Here is a 15,707-nt window from a genome sequence, read left to right as displayed (position 1 = left end):
AATTATCTTTGCTTCTTACCAGGTGAATAGCTAGTGAACAGTAACATGTAAATGTGCGGACTAAAGTTGATTAACTGGTTAAATTTCTGAGTTACTCACGTGTTTAGGTCATTATACAGTGTCTGGGTGTCCGAGGGAAGTTTTCCAGTTTATGAATCTATTCATTTCCAAGGAAAAATGGTATGTTTTCCGTTCTAGACTATCGGTAGACCGCTGTAATATAATAAATTGTGTTCAGGCATCACATTGGCATTCTTAGTAGTCCTCTGAAATGTTCTGTGAAACAGTCTATCAGACCACCTACAGTGTGGGTGCAGCTGCCGAGGGGATTTGGGAAGTGTTCGCCCAATAACTGTTAGTCACTGTTACACATGCACTTTAAAACCCTTGAAAGCAAACTTTAATGACTGTATCTAAGCTCTTTTTATTGCAGTGTTTCTCACTGTAAGCAGTAAATTGCCAATAACTGAAAATTTTATTCTACCTTTTTAGTATGTTGTACATTTTCATTTTGGCAAATTCATTTTTTTACCTCCTAAAACATCTTCCTTTAGGTTGTAATTAATAGTACTTATTTTATCTTTTTTATGTTCGTAATTATTTTATGCCATATACATTGTGCTTCCACAAGCTCACAGCTAATGCGTCACCATTTGCTGCTGCTGCTTATTTAAAAAAAAATAAAAATAGGTTGAAAACCTATGAAGCAACCGAGTATGTTTTCTCACAGCATTGCTCAATCCAACGCAATTAATGTATTTTGAAAGTTACTTGTTCTCTTTTACAATAATAATGAATGAATGAAGTATAATGTAAAGGAGAAAGTTTATAATCTCCAAACTTACTTTCTAATTCAATTTTAAATATTAAATTCCATATTAATTCCCTTCCAACCATCAATGTAAGGTTTGTATAATTTAAGTTGAATACAAGTTTTTAACCAAGTCCCTGGCTGTAAATAGAGAAATTCTGTGTACTGGAATTCTCTTTTTTTCATGGCTTTAGCAAATGATATCGACTGGAATTTTGTCCTTTTAAAGATGTGCATCTTAGTACATACTGTGTGCAAATTTAGTTGAAGAGGCTATAGAGACAGATTCGTCTTATCTTAGCATTTTTCGTATTTCCTTGTTGAAAGGAGGGAGGGCTTTGCATTGCTGGTAGCCACCCAGGACGTGGGAAGCTGCCGCTAACCCCCAAATACTCTTTCCCGTTCTTCATCCCCCCGAATTACTCTTGGTAGGGAGGAGGAGCGATGCTGGATGCTGCAGATGCGACGTGTTGTAGGAAGCACATAATTCCAAATGCCTATTTTTGGCTGGTTGCTGGTAGTTGGTGTTTACATGTGGTGTTGGTATAGTTGTGGTGAAAACATCTTCAAAGTGTTAGAGGGGATCAAAGTGTTTCTGGGAGTATTAATAAAAAATCAGTAGATGTAATGTAAAGTATTGCTTGTGATTTGGGCTTTGGGCAGGGAGCTGAGGGTAGGGGTGAAATCTGCCCTGTGAGGCCATCAAATGTGCCTGGGTGGCGAGTTACCACGATTGAGTCCTGGGTACTTCACCTGTGGAAAAATGTTCCGTTTATGGTGACTTCTCTGGTGATTTGGCATTGACCTGCCGTGCCTGATGAATGGTGCTTAGTGCCAAGGTAGTAAACACTCACAAAGGAGTTTGTATCAACGAACTCGGTTTTGTTTGGTGCTTACATTTACTATTTTGATGATCTCACTTGTTTTTAAATTATTTTTACTGCTTTTGTCTTCCCTGTGAAGCTCAGCTGATTGGGATCTTTTGTTTTCATTTTATCCACAATTACATTCTTGCTTTGCACACAAAACTGAGCTTAATCCAGTAGCTGTAGTGACTCCTTCCTGGATTCCTGTGAACTGCTTAATTGAATTGTGGCTCATGCCTTATGTATAACATCGGAAGTTTAACTTTTAAGTTTTACTTCCTATTCTGTCTTTTTTTTGGTCTAGCCAATTCTCTAAAATCCTACATAAACAATCACAAGGAAGTATCAGCCATAGGAAACACTGCAATGGTTGCTATTCTCTAAATTGTGCAGGGTTATTCATTCAGAAAGTTAATTATTCCTTATTTCAGTGTAATCTTGGTAGAGGTGCATGATCTAGCTTTATAATTATGAAACTTTGAAAAAATGAAATCAATTTAACAGCACACTCATAGCACTTGTTGAAAAGAGTTTATTAAAAAGAAAACATTTTATTGTAACATGGATGAACTAGACAGCACTTGGTGATTAAAATTTTCTTTAAGATCATGTTGCATTGATCTTCTGATGCTTTGTTCATGGTAAATTCAGCAAACCCAACCTGATCTCTGCAGCTCTTAGCTGGAAACAAAGGCCAGACAAACTTTACCTGTGTGACTCTTCCATCATTGAGCTGTCTCCCCCTCGCCCACAAAGACTGAGCTGTTCCTTTATAATTACCAGTGAAGCAAAATGGGCATTTAGGCTAAAAGAAGGCTTTAGTTCTGCCTTTTACAGGTTTGGGGGTATAATCGTCTCTCCTTGTCTTCAGGCCTCTTTTACATCTTCAAAGCGTAGTCTGTTGAACAATGATACCACTGTGTGATTTTTACTGTTGTGCAGACAGTAAGGTAAGGGATTACCACTGTAATCCTTAGAATTGGTGTGAAATGCACAGTAAAGCCACGTAAAGAGACGACTAGAAGTGTCAAGTGGAGATACAGCTAAGCTCTGAAAGAACAGGTTCCTCAAAGAAAGATGTTTGAAAATACGGATTTAAGCACTGACCCCTTCCAAGCCTGCTTTTTCGAGGGAATTCTGAATAGGAATTAGGTGAAAATGGGAATGATGTTTTCCGTCTTTTTTTCCAACCGTCTAAGAATGAATGTGGATGAACCTAGAGGGATTTTAGGTCTTCAATTGGATGTCTGCTAAGTCAGAGAAAGAGCTTTGTGACTTTGGTGACACCCCCAGCAGGAAGGTTCTTGCGGTGTGTTCCGTGTGTTCAGAGCTGAGCAGTCAGGTTCTTTTTGCAACCCCAAGTTTTATCACACCTTTCAAGTTCTTTCATGTAAGGAAAAAAAAAAGGGGGGGGGTTTAATTATTTTGCTTTTAATGGGTTAGGATAATTCCTTCTATATTGTTCTAAAAGTCAGAAGTAAAGCTGTTACATGAGTGAAGAAACAAATACGACCTGATTTTTTAAATATATCCTTGAGAATTTTGTTTTTGCAATAGTCCAACTTGCAGTCAAAGGCCAGTTTTCTTGGAAAATTTTGTTAAGTGGGGAGAAGATTCTGAATGTTGCCCTTTTATACAAAAAGTCACACGGCAAATATGCAGTATGTAGTTTTCCTGGAAACTTATCAAAGTTTCAGTTTGAGCAGCAGTTTTCTGCCCTTTGCGGTCTGAACGAGACCTTCAGGTTGCCGAGGACCAGGGCGTAAGGTTCTCCGGGGAAAATGCAGATTGCGTTTGAACCGTAACTTCACAGCGCCGTTCCTCTGCCCTTACCCCGCTGCAACAGCTTCTGCAGCTTGAGCAATGCAGATACTCGGTTTTAGCAGGATGTTTGCATTATGAACGTTGTTCACATTAATTATTAAATTAGTCTTCACTCCCACTGTTCGATTTCATTCATCCGCTATGCCTCCAGAGTTGAAAAGGGCTACTTTTCGAAATTCAGTCCAAAAAAGGTGTAACAGGTGTCTTAAGACCGAGTAATCAGTTGAATTTGCTGTATTTAAGTATAGAAATAATTACTGTATATAGGCCAATAGTTTTATGCAAATGTAGTGACTTATTATCTAACACAGGCTAAAGGCATAAAAAGGTTTTGTTATTATTTCTATAGAGAAGCAATTCAAAAGGAGAAGCTGGTGTAAAGTGAGACAATTCTCTTTAATGTATTATATTTTGGGTGTTACATTTTATTTGCTCTGAATTTAAGAGTGCATCTGGAGTATTTTTTTTAAAATCAATGTGATTTGTGGCTGGACTATTGTTTTGGGGGTTTTTTTTAAATAGGTTCTCACAGACTTTTAGCACTCGTCTCCCAAAGGATTCTGTACTGGGGTGGACTTGAGCAATATGCAGCTAACGGGAAGAAGTGTTTTCACCACAAACACTGATAGCAGGACTCAGTGATAAGTGCAAAACTTGTGCCTTTCCTCAGCCAGTGTGATCCGTGTTTCAGAGCAGTAGATACGAGGTGGGAGCTGAACAAAGACAAAAGGGGGGACAGTGCGTGTCCCTCGGGACAGGCACTATTGCCCTCCCTGTTCCTCGTTTATTCTTCCCCAGATTCAGTGGATTAGAGTCACAGTCACATTTTTATGTGAAATGAAAACTTGGCTCAGTTGAGGTCATGTAATGCAGATTGGAAAAGCAGATTAAAATAATACTTCAGATTCAGTGGGATATAGTGTATCATTATTTTATACTACCTCAGGACATAGCCAGGGCATGTGTTTCACTTTACTTCTGTACTAGGGGACAATTTTGTGAATTTTGGAAGGCTGTTGATCACAGAATCGGAAGAATTTTCTGCTTATTTAAATTTATTTTTATTTTTAACCTTGGTACTAAACGTTCAATTGGTTGAGGACAAACTTATTTATGACTTAACAGCAGAATTCACATTCCTTCATGGAAGATTTCCTTTCTAATACATGTATCTTTCCATAGCATTTAATTTCCATCAGGATTTTTAAAAGACAAACCTTTTTTAAAATTCAAAACCTTTTTTCAGTATCTCTTAATTTTTTTCATTCATTGCCAGGATTTCATTTTAAAGCTTATCAACCAATTGATAATCATTCTGTCAACAAGGTAAACAAATGAAAGGAATAATTACTCTGATTTCTTTTCTTTATAAGGTAAATTTTGTTGTTGTTGTAAAATTTTATTAACTGAATGGCAGTACCTCCCGTATCCCAGTTTTCAAGCTCCGCCATTAAAGTTAATGCAAAATAAAGTTTAGACAAAGAAAAGCAAACACACAGTTGGATGTAATTTAAACCACATTTTGAAGACTGTTGGCTAAGTGAGTGTGGATTATATTCCAGTATTGTTTTCAATAATAGTGTTGCCGTGGAAATTAATGTATGTGCGTGTCCAGGAGCCCTCCCCACACTGATGTATAGCTATGGTATGCTGAGAGCTCTTTAACTCTGTTAGCTTACTTTTGTGGTATCTTCTTGACTTCTTCACCCACTTCCTCTAGATGTTTTCATCATATCCTATTATTTCATCCCTTTTCTCTCTCTGCCTTCTCTCCCAGAACCCCCAAAATACCATTATTTGTTCTTTTGTGCCCATTAGTCATGCAAATATTACACCGAATGTTATGTTGAGGAGCTGGTGCTGAGAGGATTGATTCAAATTTAGGGAGACCAGGGGGCAGAAGGATGAAACAAAGGCTAGCTTATAGAATTGGTAACTTAATTGGGTTTTAAATGCACACAGAAACAAACAACTTTCTGTAGCTGTTGTGGTAAAACGACTGGTCAGGACTTCCACATCCCGTTCCTAGTGTTGTTGCAAAAATCTGTTTGCTCGTGGGTACAAGCCATTCTTTACTATTGTTCTATTGAGATTATAAAACGTCAGGGTAGGACAGTTGATATTCCTGTTGCTACAAATGCCAGCAGAACAAGGGTATGAAGTGGAGTGGGTCTGTAGGTGTTCATGTAATTCTACTGCAAAAAGTATATTCAGTATATTCACGGTACTTCTTTTCAGGACTGGTCTGAAAGTTCAATAAGATGGTTTTGTATTATGAGTCTTAGACTGAACGCGGAGATAGATTGGAGCTCTCTTAATTTGGCAAGTTCATCAGTGCTACAAGAGCACTTAAAAAACACACGTTCAATAATTATCTCCAAAAGGGGACTCTTGTGATGCAGCATGAGCACCTTCCAGTAGTCCTGTAGAACCTATTTCCCTTCATCCTTTGCAGCATTACCTTTCTTTTAACATAAAGAGGCATCTTTGAAAAACTGTGAAATACTGACTCAGTGGGGACTGCAAAGCCATTACTACCTACCTTAAATATCAGCTCTTCATAGTCATTTTCTCTATCTGTTTTTATGTCACGTTTGAATTGAGATAATGATCTATCATAATGTGGCATCTGTAGTCCGGACAAGGGCAGTAGCAACTCGGTATTTTGGTTAGCAGCTCGTTTGTTTTTATTTTATCTGGGAGATACTCAATAGGCTGGTAACTCTGCGTTTCAAGAAGCACTAATAGGATTTGTGTATAATTTTTTGTATTAGAAATCTTAGACCGAATACTGAGCTTAACTGGAGTTTTCTTTTATATGTATATGTAAATAAAAGGACAGATATATGTATGTAAAATGTTAGTATGTCTGTGAACAAAAGCTTCACAACAGTTTGCCATTATAAAGGACATTGTAAATATTTCTGTTAACCTTAACTTAAGCATTAGGGAAATTGTGGAATGTAGAGGTCTAAATTGCAACCTGCTGATCAAATCCGATTCATAGCAGTGGTTTGACCTTTCTTAGTCCAGAGGGGTGGGGGGCTATTTATCTCAACATGTATCTTAACAGTCCTAAGAAAGGAGCCTTTTCTGTTGAATGCTGCTGGGCAGCTGATGGACCAAAGTACTACTTAGTGTTTTAAGTCCAGTAGAGGTGCTCTTTTTCTATTATAGGTTATTGATAGGTCCTCTCAGGTGTCCAGCCGAAGCAAAGGAAAAAACATTGAGCACATTCCATTCTTTTTAGGTTCTTAAACCGCATTTATTATTGTGGAATCTGAGTGCATTCCTGTGGTTCATTAAGTGATTGGACTGTCATCTCTGTAGCAGATTGTTAATCCATTACCCTCCCTCTGAGGAAAATTGTACTTTTGAATTATTTTTTCATTTTGTTTTGCTGTGAAGTGCTCTGAGCTGCTATTTGTGAAACTGGGTCAAAGTTAGGCATGCACAAAGAGTGAATATCATAGAGCTACTGAGGGACTACTGATGTTATCGTCTTTTCATTTGAACAGGATACAGTTCTGGCAGAATTGCTTCAAATCAATAAAGAGTATATAGTTGGATATCACGAACATGATTCACTCCTGGACCATAAGGAGGAAGAGGAACTCACTGAAGAAGAAAGGAAGGCAGCATGGGCAGAATATGAAGCAGAAAAGAAGGTAAAGCTATCTAATCACATTTATATATATGAAAATAACCTTTCCAGATTTAAGTACCACTTACCTTTTCAGATTGTTTTGAGGAAATCAATTTTCTAATAGGCTAAGTAATTGATATGTAAAGAAAATTTTGACATGTGAAAAATGGAGATAGCATGTCTTGTTTGCTCTTCCGATGCTGGTCTTTTGTGTGTATTTTCTTTGCTACTTTCATTTTAAAATTACTTTTTCCTTTTACACACACTTTTTTTCCTATTTCGTAAGGTAACTGGTGTCCTGTGTGATACCTCTCTTTTACCATTTGAGGGAAATTTTTAGCTCCATTAAAGGAATACAATTGATTTCAGAACTTTTTGCCATGATCTCACGAACATAGAAGCATCTGTCAGAAAGGACCTAAAAGCTTGCTTTTTAAAATATTATTCCCCACGTCTTGTTTATTTGATATTTAAGCAGATGGTAGAATGAAGAGAATTGTAAATTGGCTACAGGTTTGGGATCTTTTTACTCTAAAAGGAATATGATAACCTGGTGTAACTGGAGTCTAATAGCAAATAGATCCTGGAAAGGCAAAGCATGGTATTCAGATCTGATCAGTAATCTGAAAGTACAAAAAGTGGTTGTATAAATTGCCGCTGACCTTCTTGAGTGAACAAATGACAAAGGAAATGGAGTATTGGAGAAAGTTTTGAGAGGGAGAAGAAGTAGGAAGATACAATACAGTAAGCACTGAAATTGCCCTGTGAGAAATCCAAATGGGAGATGAGCTTTTTATTCCTGCTAATAAATTATACATTTCACCTCTTGAAAATTTGATTACAGTCAGGTCAAACTCAACTTCAAGTAGTGGGTTTGCAATATAAAAAATGCATCTTAAGATACACTGATAAGCCTTGGTAACTTTTTTTTTCTTGGTATATCAAATAATTATAATTACACTAAGCTCCCATATTACTCAAGACTAGAACTTAGGTTCTTCTGTGATTAAAATGTCCTTTTAAATTGAGGTTTGGAAAGGATCTTCAGTTTACTGAGGCAGGTTAGCCTTCATGTGCAATGTACCGCGCGCGTAGTCTTCTCCAAGGGCTGAGTTGTCTGCCCAGAGTATTAAATGGGTTATTATAGAAGACTGAAATTATCAAAGTTATTCAAATCTAAGTGCATTTTGTGTTTTTAAGGGCTTGACTATGCGTTTCAACATGCCAGCTGGGACCAATATGATTCCCACGAATTTCAACTCTCAAACACCATATATTCCCTTCAATTTGGGTGCTCTGTCAGCAATGAGTAATCAGCAGCTGGAGGTAAGTCACAGTGCAGCCGGTGTAACGTGTCTGTGTTGCTGTAAGCATGCATGTATTCTTCTGTCACAAATAATGCCTAATGTCATTCTTAAATATCTTGATATTTATGTAATTATCTCCTGTTTTAAATATTTGTGTGTGTAGCTATATTGCAGTCTAACTTGTGTGCATCTAAACCCGTACCTGTGTAGTACCTCAGGATTCTGGCAGATTAACTGCATTCCTTGCAGACATTAATTACCACATGTAGCTTTCTCCTGCTATCTGTCTTCTCTCCAAGAAGGAACGGGAGAGAGGAACGTGTGCTCTGCTCCTCAGCTCTCTCAGGTCTTGGTTTGCCCCCTCAGCTGAAGTAGCTGGGGGTATTTCTCCCTAATAAGATGCCAGGCTGTAAACTGCAGGAGTTGAAGTCCAGTTGTCGTATGACCCCTGCTAGTGTCTGGTGAGGAGTCTCGCTAAAGAATTGAAAACCTCTAACAAAGTGTGCAAATCAGGGGGCTTGTGTTGAATATACCCAAGGAATAATACACAATATATTGCCAGTATTATGCCACAATAGATAATTAAGCATAATAGTATTCTCAGCCCGTAGAGTGAGCTGAGACTGTAACATCCTTAAAATGAGTATCACAGACCATTTGACTGGGTTGAAATGTAGCACTCCTGTGATGATCTGAAAACCTTTGAGTACAAAAAAACCATTCTTTTATAAATACTGTCCACTGTACAAATTGGCGAATTTATACATGCTGTTCAATTAGTCTACGCTGAAATTCACTTGTGTGGATGCTTAGACTCATTGACTTGTGCAAATTGAGAGAAAAAAGTAATTGAAGTCTAGGTACCCAAAGCAAAGATGAAGAAAACTTATAAAAGGTTGGCAGAGAAATGTGTTATCCGTATCTGTGCTTTATAATTAATTTTCTGGTGTTTTCTCAGGAGCTTATTAATCAAGGAAGAGAGAAAGTTGTGGAAGCAACCAACAGTGTAACTTCAGCAAGAATTCAGCCCCTCGAAGACATCATTTCAACCATAGTGAGTGAAATGGATAACTGCAGATTTAATTCAGGAATGGGAAAATGTGAAACGTTATCAGTCAAAGAAATTGCTATTGTATATGGTCTCTCAGCTAATTAATTGCATTATTAATGAATGTAATTTCCAGTTTGTATTGACCTTTATCCCTGCAGCTTGCAATAACTCTTAATGGTATCTAGATGACGTAAGGCCTTGGAGGACTAGCCATTTAGATGCATAATTATTTGCCATGCTCTGAAAATGCTGGTTTTCTACAAATAAGAATAATAATGATACACAAATAAGGTGTATTTCCTATATCTTGTCCTTATCTATATATCTTGGGCTGTCACATTTCTCACTTGCTCCCAGTAATCTAGAGGTGTGTTACCTTAATTAGCAGTTAGAAGAACTAATAACTCATTGTTCTGATTCTGGTGAAGTATAATTCTGCATTTACTGGAAACTGGGCTGTGTTTTAACTCTCGATGCAACTCCGAACATAATGCAAGACCTCCATTACCATTACGCTTTTGTTGAAGTGACCGGTGCCAAGAAGGTTTCGTTTTTGTTTTTTTCCTTTTCAGTGGAAAGAAAATGTAAACCTCACAGAGAGCCAAGTCCAGGCCCTGGCACTGAGCAGGCAGGCAAGCCAGGAGCTGGATGTCAAGCGCCGAGAAGCCATCTATAACGATGTCCTTACTAAACAACAGATGGTAAAATATCTTAACATTTATTTGATCAACTGTCCACGTTTGAACTGGGATGTTGAGTATGGACTTGGCACGTGTGCGTGTGTTTTCATGAACTAGAAATATACGTTTGGGTACATAAATATGTACTTAGAGAATGTGTGTTTCAATGCGTAAAGTATTTGCTGGCATTGTGTAACGCTGTACGTGACGTGACGGCGGGAGACGGTGACGTCTGCAGTGGATCGCGTTGCGCAGCCTCATCGGAGGAGCCTCCATGAGAAGTTCATTTGAAAAAACCACTCACCAGATTTTCCCGTTAAGTCGTTTGCTTGAAGGTCATGAGGCTTAAAGAGAAATCTGATTCCCAGAGCTCAGAGTGCAGCTTACAAAACACACATCTTAGAAAGTATCAGTAATGGTTTTTTAGCTTAGAATTATTTTGCTAAATCTGAAAGTTGCCCAGATTATATCAGTGGGAAGAGTGTTTTCTTAGGCAAGCAAACATTTAGTGACAGTCTGCATGCAGGACTTTCAAAGGGATGCTAAATGCTACCTGACAAATAATGTTGTAACTTGTTCCTGGGAATAATTTCACAGTACAGTGCATGTTGCTGTAGCGACTCTCCTAAATGCTGCACGCAATAATATCAGCAAGTCATTAAGAGAACCTAGCCCTAAATGGTGTTACTAAATGCTTTCCACAGTAATCGGCTTGTGAATACCATCAGATTAGTGATGGTAATAACAATGGTGCTTTTTTCCTTCAGCCATACTATCCCTAACAAATTGATTTTAACTCTGAATTTGATACTTGGAGCATTGAGAGGGGTCGTGCACTTACAACAGCTCTGCTTTCCCTCCGCAGTTAATCGGTTGTGTGCAGAGGATCCTCATGAACAGAAGACTACAGCAGCAGTACAATCAGCAGCAGCAGCAGCAGATGTCTTACCAGCAAGCAGCAATGAGTCATCTTATGATGCCAAAGCCTCCCAATTTAATCATGAATCCTTCCAACTATCAACAGATAGATATGAGAGGAATGTATCAGTCCATGTCTGGCGGTATGCAACCACCACCGTTACAACGAGCACCACCCCCAATGAGAGGCAAAAATCCAGGGCCTTCCCAAGGGAAATCAATGTGATTTTGCACTAAAATGTTAAAATCAGAGAAAGAACTTTTATTTTTTTAGGAATCAATGGCTTAACAGAACTCAACTGTAAAAAAGGAAAAAAAAAAAAGAAGTTTGGTTGGTCCCCTTAAATGCCATGTTCCATATTAGTGTTTCAGTTTTGTTTAAGTAGGACATGATGTTTTCCCTGTCGTCAGTGATGTTGCCTAGAATCTTCTTACATATGTTGAGTACAGGAGATAACAAGTTGTTTTCAGTGAAAACAAGTCCTCCCGTAACAGTAGCATCTCCGCAGGTTTCCTGTTGAAACTCCTACGCTTGCTTTGAGGAGCTGCGAGGCTGTCTCCGCGTCGGAGCAGCTTAGGAAGGACTGCAGGTCTGTGTGTTTCGGTATTACCTTATGTGAATTGTACACAGCTGAGTTCTTGATTAGAGTTGATTCCTCAAATTATGGAATACTTTTTTGCTTTCCCATTTCTTTATATTAGTGGGAATATTATAACCGAAATAGTCTAGTTTCCTTTTGACTGAGGTCTGGACTTGTACTATATTATCTGTGCTGAACGAAACATAGGAACTGAAAATACTCTTGGAAACAGAATTGAGTGCAATATTCTTAAGTACTACTGCTCAGAAGCTTTCGAGTTGTGCAGTCATATAGAAACTGTGTATACAGCCTTAAATAGCGACGTGGGGAAGGTGATGGTTCTTCCCTAGTCTTCTGCCATTTTTTACTTTCAGTTGTATGTGATGGAATAACAAATGATGCTCTTAAGAGCTGGAGATGTTTTTCCTTCACACACTGATTTACTCTACGCGAGTCCAATACAAAGCACATTTCTGTTAACTCCTTAATGCTGGTGCTATTGTCTTTTCCCATTGCCGGCAATGGGAGATGGGCCAAGAAAAGGAAATTCCTGGTATTTGGGGGGTTAAAATAGTGATGGTGGCCAGCATCAAACCCTGTTGTACAAACAACTTTAAAGTGGCAGAACTATTGCTGATCTGGAATCAATACAAAGGAAGTGCTGTAGCAACTTGCAGAGCTGCCAGAACAGTGAAATAACTTTTCCTCTGTTAGAAAAGAGTTTTGGTTGTGCACTCCTCCCCATTCCCTTTCATTTGTGTGGAAACAAGGTTTAGTACACAAAGAGCTTGATTTTGTTTGGTTTGTTTGCTTTTAATGTAGACCAGAGATTAAATTTCTGGCTTATCATATATCATTAGCACTCTCCCTACCCAGACTTTTTGTGCTTATGAAGATCTAATTAAATACAAATGGAGCTTTTCTTTGAATATAGTTTGGTTGATTCTTCCCGCCCCCCCCCCCCCCAAAAAAAAAAAAAAAAAAGTGTTTATAATCTGGGGGTAAAAGTAAGTGACAGGAACAGTTGAGGCAGTGGTGTATCGGCCACAGAGAACTCTGGAGAAAGCAGCAGATGCAAGCGTTTGCTCCAGATATTGCTGGACTCTTCTGACTTGCCGACGTGAGCGACAATTGTTTCGTTTTCTGGGAAGTTTCTTGCAGGAGTTTGAGTTCTTGCCCTGAATGAACAAGTGGGTTTTGCATCTAAATATGCAAATTTTCCACGATGTTTCGATTTTGCGATCGGAAATTGGTTTGTGACCTGAACCAAGTTGGTCTGATCTGTTGGAAAACCAGGTAACAAGCTGCTGTCTTGGACTCTTTTGTTACAAGATACCACACAAGAACCTCAGTATGTTCTAGTGCTTTGCCAGCTCTACGATTACAATTAATTTGGGTGGAGGGGAGCAAAAAGAGATGTATTACACTAGAAGAAACAAAGTGTGAGACTTTGAGACAAACATTTGAAGGCAAATGTACTCCGGCAACTCTCACCGATATTCCTACGCGTTGAGAATAAGAGAAATACTTTCTACCAAACCTGGGAATGTTCAATGGAGTTTTACAGTAACTCAGAGACTTAAATGTGGAAGTTTTAGGCAACATTTAAAGGCACATTTTTTTCATTCTGGACAAAACTATGGATAACAGAAGACTAACGCATAAGAAGAAAGCAGAGATAAGCATTGAACTAAAACTTGGACCACTTTGCATACATGTTTCTCACTTGACATTTTAGCCGCATAACAATGTGCTTTGAGTATAACATCAAGCTTTAAAAAATATTTAAAGACAGAACATACATCAATAAGATAATAAAAGGCTCATTTTTATATTTGTTTTAGATGTTTTAACTAGGTGAAATGGCTTAAGATGACAAATAAAAATGTTGCTTGTAATACAGTTTTGCCTGCTAAATTCTCCACATTTTGTAACCTGTTTATTCCTTTGGATGTAAAGCGTTTTTGCTTAGTATTGTGATATTGTATATGTTTTGTCCCAGTTGTATAGTAATGTTTCAGTCCATCAACCAGCTTTGGCTGCTGAAATCATACAGCTGTGAAGACTTGCCTTTGTTTCTATTAGATGGCTTTTCAGTTCTGTATTAAATATCTTAAGTACTATAGAAAAGGTGTCACCTCTTCCTATAAGGCTGTTTTGTAATATATATAAGGACTGGAAATGTGTTTTTAAAGAGAAGAAGCATTCAAGTATGACGATATACTATCTGTGTTTTCACCATTCAAAGTGCTGTTTAGTAGTTGAAACTTAAACTATTTAATATCTCATTTAATAAAGTGACCAAAATACATCAACGTGCCTTGTGCTACATTCGCAATACAGCGTGAACTCCCCAGGGATACCGGCTGAGAATGTGGCTTTTGAGAACTGCACTGTGAGTTTAAGCTCTTATTTTTTTCTGCAGCGAGGTGCCTGTTACAACTGCATGTAGCCATTAATTTCATGTAGAGAAAATAGTCATGGTCCAGGTTTTCAAGTTACAGGAATTAATAGTAGCTTCTGCTGCCAATCTGCCTGTTAAAAATGAAGAGTGAATTATCACCTGGCAGTGATAGATGAAGAGCGAGGTGGAGTTCTTGGTCAAATTAGAATAACCTACTTGCATGTTTTAACCTCCTAATTGTACTTCTCCATTTCTTAGTTACTAAATCCAACCCGTCGGGCAAGAAAAGCCTTTCCTATGCAAAAATTCACACGACAATTGTGTTTTAAATCTGCCTCTACACTTGTTCCCTGTACTTGAAATTTTTTGTGGCTCCTGGCCGGTGCTGGGGCTGCTTGGGAAGGTGTTGGTAGCTGAGAAAGGGCAGGTACTGTGGAAATCGGTGTGAAAAGAACTGAATGGTGCTTTATGGGGCAGTGTGAGCAATGCATTTTTACATGTCCTTACGACTCTATTGAAAACTGTGCTGGAAGGCGGGGGGGGAGGCTGGATGTACTGGCTGTTGTGTTGGGCTGGGAGCGACCTGGGACAAGCATCCCGTACAGAACAGTCCTGCACGGTGCTCTGATGCTCAACAGCAGTGTTCTGATGTGTCGGGTGCTACGTGCTTATTACCCTGTGGGGTTTTTTGTCTTTAAAAGCAGAACCACTCTGAGCAGGGTAAATGAAAGTAAATTCAACGGTTCAAGCAAAAAGCGTTTTGGACTTGGATAAATTTTCAACCTTTACAGAAAGACAAATGTCCTAAGCGTTACCAACTGGAGATGCTCGGGAAAAGACTGGTGTGGCACCATCAGCCACGTAAGCACACGGCGTCTGACCTGCCCAGGTGCTGCAGTAGCCTCACGTGCACCCGCTGTGCTGTAGAATATGTGATCTATATATCTATATATATATATCTGCTGTGCCTGGTGAGGAGGTGGCGTGCGGGGAGGTGGTGACCAAAGGAGGGTGCTGGGAAAGGGCTGAAATGCGGACGCTGCCCTGGAGAAGGGCTGGGGGCTGTGGGGGAGCTGAGGTCACCCCTTGGCTCTGAGCTCAGCCACTTTGAGGTCCGGTCTCACACGGCACCTTGGCTTTGTGTTCAGTGCGCGCAACTGTGCGAGATGCTCAATGTGAAACAGTAATCGATACCTGGGGCATTAATCAAAGCCTAATCCAGTGACAACAGCTGCGTTTATAACTCAATTGCACAAAGTGTGTTTCTCATTTCCGAGGGTTCTTGCTGATGCCTGTTAGCAGCAGCGCAGGTGGACACTCGCTGTGTCTTGCATGATCTGCCACGCTTCGTCATGGGCATCTTGGTGCTAAATACTTTCTGGTACAGCAAGGGAAGGGTTGGCTTTGCAGGTCTCTTACTGAAACCCAGCCAGCGCAGGTCCCAGACTAAATCCTTAGTGTTTTCCGTTGTGAGAATTGAACACCTCTGAAGGAGTTACTTGATTTGGAAAAAAATAATCAAGTCTCATGCTCCCTACTGCATGGTTTAGCCCTCTTGGTTTAAGTTCCTCCTTACAATTCCACTTCATGCTGCCGTCTTGGCTGCTGGAGGTTTGCGG

The 15,707-nt window shown here is 39.1% G+C and overlaps 1 protein-coding gene across 4 annotated transcripts in view; it reads left to right on the top strand.

Annotated features, from left to right (window-relative positions):
- The window catches only part of ATRX (ATRX chromatin remodeler), an 84,314-nt gene extending 70,333 nt beyond the window's left edge, over positions 1 to 13,981 (top strand). For all 4 annotated transcript variants that reach the window (XM_065643563.1, XM_065643562.1, XM_065643565.1 and 1 more), the window contains 5 exons: positions 7,020 to 7,169; positions 8,348 to 8,473; positions 9,413 to 9,508; positions 10,078 to 10,206; positions 11,051 to 13,981. In XM_065643563.1, the coding sequence (XP_065499635.1) occupies positions 7,020 to 7,169; positions 8,348 to 8,473; positions 9,413 to 9,508; positions 10,078 to 10,206; positions 11,051 to 11,329 (780 nt within the window). In that variant the 3' untranslated portion in view covers positions 11,330 to 13,981. The remainder of the gene's footprint in view (positions 1 to 7,019; positions 7,170 to 8,347; positions 8,474 to 9,412; positions 9,509 to 10,077; positions 10,207 to 11,050) is intronic.
- The last annotated feature ends 1,726 nt before the right edge of the window (positions 13,982 to 15,707 follow it).

The sequence above is a fragment of the Caloenas nicobarica genome, chromosome 12 (assembly GCF_036013445.1).
Source record: "Caloenas nicobarica isolate bCalNic1 chromosome 12, bCalNic1.hap1, whole genome shotgun sequence".
Taxonomy (NCBI): Eukaryota; Metazoa; Chordata; class Aves; order Columbiformes; family Columbidae; genus Caloenas; species Caloenas nicobarica.
This window is presented reverse-complemented; position numbering and strand designations above follow the sequence as displayed.